General features: G+C 45.4%; 1 protein-coding gene across 1 annotated transcript in view; it reads left to right on the top strand.

The window, feature by feature from the left end:
* PALS1 (protein associated with LIN7 1, MAGUK p55 family member) overlaps positions 1-12,492 on the top strand; it is a 63,049-nt gene that overhangs the window by 28,586 nt on the left and 21,971 nt on the right. The window contains exons 5-10 of the mRNA XM_077257275.1: positions 1,612-1,758; positions 1,873-2,034; positions 2,819-2,896; positions 3,867-4,050; positions 4,153-4,224; positions 6,835-6,906. Of these exons, the coding sequence (XP_077113390.1) occupies positions 1,612-1,758; positions 1,873-2,034; positions 2,819-2,896; positions 3,867-4,050; positions 4,153-4,224; positions 6,835-6,906 (715 nt within the window). The remainder of the gene's footprint in view (positions 1-1,611; positions 1,759-1,872; positions 2,035-2,818; positions 2,897-3,866; positions 4,051-4,152; positions 4,225-6,834; positions 6,907-12,492) is intronic.

Genomic DNA, 12,492 nt, shown 5'->3' on the forward strand with positions numbered 1-12,492 from the left:
ATACCATTTTGGTGTAGATACATTCTTTTGATCGCCCGTTATTGCATTTTAATGCAATGTCGCAGCGACCAAAAAAACGTAATTTTGGTGTTTTGATTTTTTTTTCTCGCTACGCCATTTAGCGGTCAGGTTAATCCTTTGTTTTTATTGATAGATCGGGCGATTCTGAACGCGGCGATACCAAATATGTGTAGGTTTAATTTTTTTTTAATTGTTTTATTTTGATTGGGGTGAAAGGGGGGTGACTTGAACTTTTATATATTTTTTATTTTTTTTATATTTTTAAACACTTTTTTTTCTTAATTTTGGCATGCTTCAGTAGCCTCCATAGGAGGCTAGAAGCATGCACAACTCGATCGGCTCTGCCACATAGAGGTGAAATACAGATCACCTCTATGTAGCAGAAAGGCAGGTGTATTTTGAGCGCCGACCACAGGGTGGCGCTCAAAGCAATCGGCCATCAACAACCATAGAGGTCTCAAGGAGAGCTCTGGTTGTTATGGCAATGCACCGCTGACCCCCGATCATGTGACCGGGGGTCAGCGGTACGAGCACCTGCGGCTGGGAGCGCTAGTTAAATGCCGCTGTCAGCGCTTGACGGCGGCATTTAACTAGTTAATGGGCGCGGGCGGATCGCGATTCCGCTCGCGCTCATTGCGCGCACATGTCAGCTGTACAAAACTGACATGTCGCGGCTTTAAGGTGGGCTCACCGCCGGAGCCCACCTTAAAGCAGGGGATCTGCCAGCTGACGTACTATTCCGTCAGCTGGCAGAAAGGGGTTAATATTGGCTTTTATTAACTGTATTTATTTTTTGTTAATTTGTATTATAATTTATTTAATTTTTATTATTTGATATAATACAAATGAGTCTTAAAGGCTTTTCCCATCTCGTTCACTAATGGCTATTATTGAGGTACATTTTTATATGTGGAGAGGATAAGTAGCTGGGATTATATGCAGATTTTGCCATCGCTGCCATCTCTGTCCTTCGAGTGGCTGAGATTGGAATATACCTTTTTAACAAAAGTTATCAAGTTTGCACAACTTTGTTTCATGGAAGGATCTGCGCCACAGGTGAGAGGGACACTTGCCACGTGGTCCGTGCTCCTCTCATTGTATCCAGGCTCTAGGACTCCTCTGATAGGGACCACCTTACCTCCTGACTGTGATAAAAGCCTGCACTTTGGGCGTATTGTGGCACTTCCTTTCAATTATTGCTGAGTGGATCCAGGCAGTTAGAGAGGTTGTACTAGATTTGGAAGTTATCCTCTTATCCATAGGATAGGGGATAACTTCCCAATCATTGAGACCCCTGCCAATCCTGAGATCGAGGCACTGAAGAGGCCCATCCAAATGGAATGAGGCCTCCACTCTGATCATTCCCATTGGGACCGTGGTGGATATTTGAGTGCTGCGCTTGGCTGGTTGTTGGACTCCCATTAAGTGAGAATAGTGTGTAGGTGCGCATCCTAGGCTTTCGCTCCAGCGCCCTGATCTTAGACCAGCGGGAGGCTCAGCTCTGGATAGTGAATAGCGTCCAATTATGGTACAAGGCTGACTTGTAAGTAGGCAAGCTGCTGTATCACTGATGGTTTCCCTTGGGCACAGGCTCTCCTTTTGGCCCATGACAAGGTGGCGGAGCAGGAGATGATGCCAGAATCTGTGTCTGAAGATCGCTTTTATGAGAACATCGCCCAGTATGGAGATGAAATGGTTAAGATTGTAAGAATCGAGAAGGCGAGGGATATCCCTCTGGTGAGTACAGTGCGAGTCAGCGGACTGGCTAGTAACACAACCTTTGATGTTCAGATATTTAATGTGACAGCTGGTTTTATAGCTGCCTTTCTTTTTATCCTTTACGTGGATCAGGGCGCCACGGTGAGAAATGAGCTGGACTCTGTTATAATCAGTCGCATCGTGAAGGGCGGCGCAGCAGAGAAGAGTGGCCTGCTGCACGAAGGAGACGAGATCCTGGAAATTAATGGCATTGAGATTCGGGGGAAAGACGTCAATGATGTCTTTGAGCTGCTGGTGAGTGAGAACGTTATGTTGGGTGCCAGTAGGGCTATATAACATTTCATTTTTAGATGAAAGTTTTTGTATGTGGCGATGAGCACAAAACCAACTACAAGAACCCCGATCTTGAGGCTGATCTTGCTAAGGAGGAAATCCGAATCCGTGATTGATACAAAGAAAATGTAGAATTTAATGCATTTTGGAACGCTGTCTGGTCTAAATCCCTGCACATACTGACACTGTAAGAGTCGAGAAGTCACGGTGTCAATGTGTGGCAGAAGCCAAGAGCTTACTGTTGCAGAAGCCGATGGCTTGCAGTGTCAGTTTGCGCTAAGAGCCAAGACCGCAGAGTGTCAGTCTGTGGTAGGAGCCAAGTTATCACAGTGTTGGTATATGTCATAAGCCGCGAGCTCCCTGTGCACGCGTGAGTGTGTGGCAGGCGCCGCGAGCTCCCTGTGCACGCGCCGCGAGCTCCCTGTGCACGCGCCGCAAGCTCCCTGTGCACGCGCCGCGAGCTCCCTGTGCACGCTTGTAGCGGATGCTTGCGGTACACAGGGTCACGAAGCAGTGGGCGTCCGATGCTGACCGGATGAGAATGTACACTATGTGCAGTGTCTACCGGCTGCTTTGTGTTCCTGTGAGCAGTCAGTAGCTGCTACACACAGGAGAGGGCTGAGGATGCACCTGCACACACTGATGCTGCTGTGTTAATCCACCAGCTCCCCACCATCGGGATTATGAGGAATACACCCTCCTGCATTTTTACCTTCCTGATTAATTGTAATAATCTCTTTCCTAGGCTGAAATGCATGGGACACTTTCTTTTGTGCTTATACCCAGCCAGCAGGTCAGACCGCCTACAGCCCGGGAGACCGTGGTATGTCATGGACAAGTAATCGCAATATTGCTCCATCTGTGTCTTCTCATTATGTGTGTTCATATGCATGCAGATAGTGTCAGGTGACTGTGCTCTCGGACATATTGCACCTAGGAATAGGCGGTATATTTAATTTTTTTTTACAGCAGATCACTAACCTATGCTATAACGTGATCCGCGTGGGGGTCTGATTTCTGAGATCTTTGCTGGAGGTCTCCTTTCCTGTGCTCTAGGCCACCCACTGTGCATCCATTCAGGTCACTAGGGATAAGCTGCAGTGTGTTGGTGTTTTTATAGCTGTGGCTTTTCTGACCTCCCATTCTACATCCATAGACACTGATATGGAGTCGGCCCCTCTGCAATTATCTCTGCCCCCCCCCCCCCATTTCAGGGAAGACTTTCTACAAGATTTTGGTGTCTGTGGGAATTTGTGAGGTCAAACACTGATGTTGGGGGGGGGGGTGTGTGCAGGATCTCAGTCTCCATTCTTGGATGGGGCTGAGGTCCGGGGTCTCGGTGGCCGGTCATGTTCTTCCATCGAATTCCCCAACTGTGCCCTTATGGACCTTGTGCTCAGGGCACCGTCCTTGGGAATAGATCAGGGCTTTCCCCCCCAAAGCTGAAAGCTACCGTTGTGCTAAGATGTCCCTCACTGATCTGACCCTTGATTCTGAGGATCAGGTGGACCCAGCAGACCTGCAGTTACACCACAGACTGGTAACCCTGAGCCGTTTTTCAGCAGCATCTGGCGTGCTGTGTGACGGACTCTTCGCAGGTTGTTCCTGTGACCGTCTCCATCACTCTTCACCCTGACATAGCTCACTGATACTCTTAGCTCCTAGTGAGACGGGCTTCTTCTCTTCCTTCCTGTTCACATTTCAGCCCCTTGAGGAGACATTGATGTTTCATAACCTGTCTCCAGTCACAATTGTGTTATCTGCAGGAATTATTTTTTCACTTTCTTCCCCAGGTCCACGTAAAGGCACACTTCGACTATGACCCTACAGACGACCCCTATGTCCCATGTCGAGAGCTGGGCCTTTCCTTCCAGAAGGGGGACATTCTCCACATCATCAGCCAAGATGACCCTAATTGGTGGCAGGCGTATCGAGATGGGGATGAAGATAACCAGCCTCTTGCAGGACTTGTACCAGGTATTGTCTCCATCTTTAGTGTCTTGGTTAGCGGAAAACACATTTCTGTTATCTTACTATTATTCAGAGTTTTCTTTTTTTTTTTTCCGGCATCCTCTACAGGAAAAAGTTTTCAGCAGCAACGCGAGGCAATGAAGCAGACTATAGAAGAAGATAAAGAGCCTGAAAAGTCAGGTAGGTGTTCAGACATCTGAGGTGGACTTCCAGGGATAACTTCTAGATCAGTGGGACCACCACTATGCTATGGTACTTTCATCCCACCCTATGACCACTTGCAAACTGAACTCCATTTGTTCCCTATAGAACGGCTGGAGAAGTCAGAGTACACTCCAATTGTGAGAATAGTTGGTGGGGATCCCAGTGGATAAACACCCACCGCCTGTAGACGTTATCGCCTATCCTGTATATCAATGATTACTTCTTCCTGTGGAATACCCCTTGCAAGACTTATTCCATGATACTTACTGTGCTAGCATATACAATGGCTTAATGATCTCTGGGACCCTGAGATCAAAAGGGGTGTTCAGGACCACCTGCAGCAGCATAGTCTGGTGATGTTTCTCCCTTCTCTCATCTCTACCCCAAAAGTATTTTTGTTTGGCCTTATTTGTCAAGTTCGATTTCTTAATGACATGTTATCTGCCCCATAACGGCAGAGATTGGAGCCAGCTGCTGCGTAACCATAAAGATGCAGTTGTCCATCTGTGACACTTAGTCACTGTGTACTGAAATATTAAAGTATACAATGCACGCAATAAAATGATCACTGGTTCAAGACTAAAAAAAAAAAAAATATGTAAAAGTTAAACAGATTTTAAAACTTAAGAAAAAACCTTATGAAGGTTTAACCTTGATGATATATAGGTACATCATAGGTCATGTACCACTCTTTGGTGCGGGCTCTGGCGCTGTACCCGCATTTTTTCCTGCACATGACTGATCTGATCAGCTGACATGTGCCCCTAACAGCCATGGGTAGAATCGAGATTCACCCGCGGCTGTGAGCATTTTAAATGCTGTTGTCCGTCTCTAACAGCGGCATTTAACATGATTGTGGCGGAAACATGTCACTAACCATGCCCATCTGCACCACTGTCACTTGATCGCGAGTGCCGAGGGGTTGGCATGACAACCTGGGATCTGCAGGATACCCCCCGTGGTTGTCATGGTAATATCCTGTGAACACTGGCCCATGGCAGACATCCATAGCAGATGATGATTTCTACTACACAGAGCAGGGATGAATCCCTATGTGTAGCACAGGAGATTGTTGAAGCAAGTAAAAAGTGGAAAAAAGTTTTTAAAAATATTTAAAGAATGTAAAAGTTCAAATCACCCCCCTTTTGCCACGTTCAATATAAAGAATAAAAAAATGCATGTTTTGGTATCGCTGCATTCAGAAACACTTGATCTATCAAAGTATAAAGTAAATTAATCCGATCGGTAAAAGACGTAACGAGAAAATTAAAACTCCAGAAATACTTTTTTTTTGGCTACCGCAACATTGCAATAACAGGCAATCAAAACATCGTATCTACCCCAAAGTGAAGTCAATAAAAGCGTCAGCTCGGCGTCCCAAAAAAATAAGCCTTCGCCTAGCCCCAGATCCCAAATAATAGATACTCTACTGGTCTCGGAAAATGGCGCCATTTTATTTATTTATTTAACTAACTTTGGATTTTTTTTCCAACTACTTTAAAAAAAGAACCTAGACATGTTTCGTATCTGCAAACTTGTACTGACCTTGGGGAATCGTAATGGCAGGTCAGGTTTAGCATTTAGTGAGCACTGTAAAAAACAAAATTGTGGAATTGCTTTTTTTTTTCTTTTTTGCAATTTCACAGCACTTGCAATTTTTTCCCATTTTCCAGTACCCTGTATGGTAAATTCAGTGGTGTCCATAAAAAAATACAACTTGTCCCACAAAAATCAAGCCCTCGCAAGGCCATATGTATGGAAAAATAAAATGTTATGGCTCTGGGAAGAAGGGGGAGCAAAAAACAAAAACTGAAAATCCCAAGGTCGAGAAGAGGTTATATAGCCTTTTTTCAAAATCCAAACAGAATAAAAACCATATGTGGTATAAGCGTGTTGCTATAAGCATGTTCGTAGAATTCTGATTAACATATAATATTAGCCCTGTAATAAGAAAACAAGTTGAAACTCCAGAATTGTTGTTTATTTTTATATAAAGCAACACGCGTCCCCCAGACGTCCCCCAGACGTCCCCCAGACGTCCCTCAGACGTCCCTCAGACGTCCATATGTTGCCAGCACGTTATATAGAATGGTATCGTTGAAAACAACTGGTGCCACTAACAACGAGCCCGCATACGACACTGATCGCAGAAATATAGAAAAAAGTTATGGGAGGGAAAAGAAAAAAACAATTGTCAGGTCCTGGAAGGTGTAATCGGTGGGGAAACAGCATTTTTTGGGAAATCGGACTTGAATCGAACCAGGTTCCTGAACCATTGATGTGTGGAGGAACTCGCATGGTTGCCTCTGGTTTATTTTATATCGGCTTTTGTTACTTATTCCCTTCACATAAATCATTCTGAGATTTGTTTTCAGAGTCTGCCATTTCTCTCCTACAGGGGATTGTGTGGATTACGGTAATAATTATATAGCTATGCTGTAAAATTTCTTATGTCCCGAGAGGTAGAAGTTGTCGTGGGGCAAAGTCGATGTAAAATCCTGAGGGGAAAAAAACAGCCGAGATTCAGCAACTCTGCACCTTCATGGTTTTTCCATATATTTCTAATGTCCATCTCTTCCTTTACAGGGAAATTGTGGTGTGCGAAGAAAAACAAGAAAAAGAGGAAAAAAATCCTATATAATGCAAATAAGAATGATGGTACGTACTGGGGGATTACACGGGAAGCATTCGCATCAATCTGAACTCTAGAATGTATTTTTGTCAAGTTCTTGAAGGGTTATCTGCTTCTCTTGACTGGAGGCAGCTCTGGTTACTGCTGGTAACATTAACATGCCGCTGTCCATCTCTGACAGCGGAGTTAAACCCTTTCACCCGAAGTCTTTCACCTTCCTGACCAGGCTACATTTTTTAAATGCTGTCACTTTATAAGGTAGTAACTCTGGAATTCTTCAACAGATCCCACTGAGTCATGACATACGGTACTTCATGATAGTGGCAAAGTTTCTTCGATATGACTTGCGTTTATTTGTGAAAAAAATCAAAAATTTGGCAAAAATTTTGCAGTTTTCAAACTTTTAATTTTACCTTTTAACTTGGTAATTTTTCCAACAAAATTTACAAAACCATTTTTTTTAGGGGCCACATCACATTTGAAGTGACTTTGAGGAGTCTATATAACAGAAAATACCCAATAGTGGCACCATTCTTAAAACTGCACCCCTTTCAAGGTGTTCAAAACCACATTCAAGAAGATTAGTAACCCTTCAAGTGCTTCACAGGAACTGAAGCAATGTGGAAGGAAAAAATGAACATTTAACTTTTTATTTTTCTCCCAAAATTTGACTTTAGGCCTTTTTTTGGACCCCAAAATTTGTTGTGCAATTTCTCCTGAGTTTGCCAATACTTATGTGTGGTGGAAAACTACTGTTTGGGTGCATGGCAGGGATTGGAAAGGAAGGAGCGCCGTTTGACTTTTTGAACACAAAATTGGCCGGAATTGAGAGCTGACACCATGTCGCGTTTGTTGATCCTTTGATGTACCTAAACAGTTGAAACACCCCACAAGTGACCCAATTTTGGATACTACTTGACTTGGGGAACTTGTCTAGGTGTGTGTTGAGCATCTTAAAGCCCCAGGTGCTTCACAGAAGTTTATAATGTGGAGCCGTGAAAAAAATATATTTTTTTTCACAAAAATGATCTTTTAGGCCCTAATTTTTTTATTTTCACAAGGGTAACATGAGAAAATGGACCCCAAAATTTGTTGTCATATTTCTCCTTAGTATGCCGATACCCCACATATGGGGAAAAATAACACTGTTTGTGCACGCAGGAAGTCTCGGAAGGAAAGGAGTAACTGTTTAAAGTGCACACTTTGATTAAATGGTTTGCGCCCACCATGTCATGTTTGGAGAGCCCCCGATGTATCAGTGGAAACCCATCACATGTGACCCCATTTTAAAAACTGGACACCCCCCCCCACAATTAGTTTATCTAGATGTGTGTTGATCACCTTGAACCCCTCAGATGCTTCACAGAAATGTATAACGTTGAGCTGTGAAAATAAAAAAAAAATCACTTTTTTTTCTATAAAAAATGTGTTTTAGCCCCATTTTTTTTAATTTTCACAAGGGTAACAGGAGAAGATGGCCCCAAAAATTGTTGTGCAATTTCCCTTGAGTACGCCAGTACCCCACATGTAGTAGAAAACTACTATTTGAACACACAGCAGGGTTTGAAAGGGAAGGAGTGACAGTTTCAAGTGCAGACTTTAATGGAATGGTCTGCAGGCGTCATGTTGCGTTTGGAGAGCCCCTAATGCACGCTGTGGAGTGTATCAGTTCTCCATTATTGCCAAAGCTCTGACCTATGCCCATATGCAACACAATGCCCCAAAATGTCATCATTTCTGCTGCATTTACAGGGGTCCGTCTGGAATCTGATAATGTGAGATTTTAGGTGAAAAATTAATTGGCAGACATGTTTGTCTGGGCCACTATAAGATTTATTATTTCTTTGCTGAAAGAGAATTAGAAAAGGTCAATTTCAATGAGGAGGAGGAATAAAGTAATGTGGGATCTTCCTCACTGGCTGAATCCATGTCGGAGGCAAGGAAAACGTCTGCCTCCTCTGGTGAATAGCGTTGTGACGAATAGGCCATTTTTTTTATTCTTCAAAACACTGCGGATGTGTAAGTGGTGCTTTTACACATGTGTTGTGTGGGGCTTGTGTAAGGCTAGTTTCACACTAGCGATTAGCCTGGCTGCGGAGGGATGCGGACTTCCTCCATGAAGCTCTGCCCACTGCCGCGCCTCTTCATTTAGCTCCGCCTACGGCTGCATGCGCACCCTATCTTTAACATTTGGGTACGCAGCCCATGCCGCTGTATGCGGATGCCGCTGTATGCGGATGCCGCCGCATGCGTCGTTTCGACGGTGCGGAATGTGCACGAAATTGCAACTCGTTGCGATCGGCGCAGGTCGTCGCACCATCAAAACGACGCATGCTGAGGCATCTGTATACAGTGGCATGGCACTGCATACCCAATGTTAAAGATAGGGTGCGCATGCAGCCGTAGGCGGAGCTGAATGAAGACCCGCGGCAGTGGGTGGAGCTTCACGGAGGAAGTCCGCATCCCTCCGCAGCCAGGCTAAACACTAGTGTGAAACTCGCCTAAGAGGTACAATTTATTATAAAAAGTAAAGAGGAAACATTTTAAAAGAAATACATAGAAGAAAAAAAAATTCATATGTAAAAAAAAGTGATGTTCACTACACTAATGCCCTACCTATGAAGTTACTTTGCACTTTCTATTCTTTTTTGCTAAACAAAAATTAATGTTACTAAAACTGCGACGTATGCTCCCCTAATGCAATAGCTAAAAATTTACCCAACGCAAACAATTCTCTTTTTTTTTTTTTTGTTGCAAAAGAAAAATGCTACCTACACTAACACTGTGACATACTCGAATATGCTGTCTCGCTACCTATAAGGCTACTCTGTACTAAGTACTATTTCTCCTTCCCCCATGACCGCACCACGGAGAGAGGGGATCCGCCCTTCAAGGACAGAAAACCTACAGATCAAAAAGACGGTACCTCTCCCTTGCATCAGTTAGTTTCCTGTCCTTGACAGGGAACCTTCAGTATGGCGTACCTGAAGAAAAGACTGAATACCGTAGATGGTGTCCATTCTACAGACTGCTGGCCAGACTGCTACAGGCAGTGGGGATTCCCCTGCCACGGCTGGTGCGGTGTATTGAAGCTGCCACCACGGGTTCCAGTCCGCGCACGTGTGGGATGCGCCGGAGTCACCCCCTGATGACATGGCCTGCGGGTCACATAACCGGATGAACTTCCGATATGGAAACCGGAAGAGGCACAGGGGACACGCCCGGGCTGCTTTCATTCAAAAGTGAGTGGGGTGACACCCTCCCTGCAGCATAGGTGGTCCCCTGTAGGAATGGAGGCGCAGGACAGTGAACAGCACAAGCAGCCAAGAAGACAGAGGAAGGAGTTGCGACAGCATGATTCTTCAAGCCAGGCGAAGTGGGCGTTCCAGCAGCCATTCTACCCAACAGTGCAGGAGGTCCAGTGCAGTGGATAAGTCTCCAGCCTCCAAAGGCCTATCAGCAGACCCTATTCCTCCTTCTAAGCTGGTGGCTGCGTCTGATTGGCGAGTGATCTTAGTTAAAGTTCACTCTGTAATTGGGGTCCCCCTTTCTCTTTCTTTTATTCAGGAAGGAAAAAGCTTGGCTAAGACCAAGCACAGGCGCTGCCCAATGTGTAAGGAGGTTTTACCTGTTACCTGGGAAAAAAAATTCTGCCGTTCATGCATAGAGCAGGTGCTATGTGAGGAGACCTCAAGTTTCGCCTCCGAATTAAAATTAGTAATCAGGACGGAGGTTGAAAGCACCGTTAAATCCCTCTCAAAGTGGTAGTATAAAAAAGCAAAAGACTAGCAGGTGCCCCGAATCTGAGACCAATAGTTCCAAGGAGAAAGACTCGGGTTCATCGGACGCTTCTTCATCCTCAGAGGAAGAGATGGCGGGGTGCCATTGTTTCCCATTAGAAAAGATAGAGGGTCTGGTCAAGGCATTGAGAACCACTGTGGGAGTGATGGACCCTTGCCCAGAAAAGACTGTACAGGTCGTGATGTTTGTGGGACTGGGACAAAAGAAACATAGGTCATTTCCCCTAAATGAAAATGTACAGTCCCTAATTAAAAAGGAGTGGAATAGACCTGATCTAAAAAAACTCCTCTGTACGTCCCTCAAAAGGAAATATCCCTTTGAGAATTTGGCATCAACATCCTGGGTAAAGCCCCGAAATTAGATGTTTTGGTTGTGAAGGCTCCCCAAAAATTTGCACTTCCCTTCGAGAACATGGAAGTTTTGAAAGACCTGCTAAACAAAAAGACAGATTCCTTCCTTAACCCCTCTGTGACCTTAGACGTACTATCCTGTCAAGGTGACCTGGGCCTATCTGACCCTCGACGGGATAGTACGTCATAGCCGATCGGCCGCGCTCACGGGGGGAGCGTGGCCGATCGCGGCCGGGTGTCAGCTGCATATCGCAGCTGACATCCGGCACTATGTGCCAGGAGCGGTCACGGACCGCCCCCGGCACATTAACCCCCGGCACACCGCGATCAAACATGATCGCGGTGTACCGGCGGTATAGGGAAGCATCGCGCAGGGAGGGGGCTCCCTGCGGGCTTCCCTGAGACCCCCGGAGCAACGCGATGTGATCGCGTTGCTCCGAGGGTCTCCTACCTCCCTCCTCGCCGCAGGTTCCGGATCCAAGATGGCCGCGGCATCCGGGTCCTGCAGGGAGGGAGGTGGCTTACCGAGTGCCTGCTCAGAGCAGACTCTTGGTAAGGCCGGCGTCACACTGGCGAGTTTTACGGACGTAAGAGCGCAGAAACTACGTCCGTAAAACTCGCATTACATACGGCACAATGCTTCTCAATGGGGCTGCTCCTATTAGCCGTATATTACGGTTCAGTATTATACGGCTTTCTACGGCCGTACAAAATCGCAGCATGCTGCGTTTGTCAGTGTATTGCGCAAAAAAATCGCTAATGAAAGTCTATGGGGGCGAGAAAAATACGGATTCCACACGGACCTGCAGTGTGACTTGCCAGAAATACGCAGCGGTGTTAGTGAAAAGTCGGTAATTCAATTGCCGGCTTTTCATTTCTCCTTCCCCAACCCGACAGGATATGAGACATGGATTACATACAGTAAAACCATCTCATATCCCCTTTTTTTTTGCATATTCCACACTACTGATGTTAGTAGTGTGTATGTGCAAAATTTCAGCGCTGTAGCTGCTGAAATAAAGGGTTAAATTGCGGAAAAAATTGGCGTGGGCTCCCGCGCAATTTTCTCCGCCAGAATGGTAAAGCCAGTGACTGAGGGCAGATATTAATAGCCAGGAGAGGGTCCATGGTTATTGGCCCCCCCGTGGCTAAAAACATCTGCCCCCAGCCACCCCAGAAAAGGCACATCTGGAAGATGCGCCTATTCTGGCACTTGGCCACTCTCTTCCCACTCCCTGTAGCGGTGGGATATGGGGTAATGAAGGGTTAATGCCACCTTGCTATTGGAAGGTGACATTAAGCCAGATTAATAATGGAGAGGCGTCAATTATTTAAATGTATTATTTAACCCTTTATTTCAGCAGCTACAGCGCTGAAATTTTGCACATACACACTACTAACATTAGTAGTGTGGAATATGCAAAAAAAAAGGGGATATGAGATGGTTTACTATATGTAAAC

This window comes from Ranitomeya variabilis, chromosome 1 (genome assembly GCF_051348905.1).
Source record: "Ranitomeya variabilis isolate aRanVar5 chromosome 1, aRanVar5.hap1, whole genome shotgun sequence".
NCBI lineage: Eukaryota > Metazoa > Chordata > Amphibia > Anura > Dendrobatidae > Ranitomeya > Ranitomeya variabilis.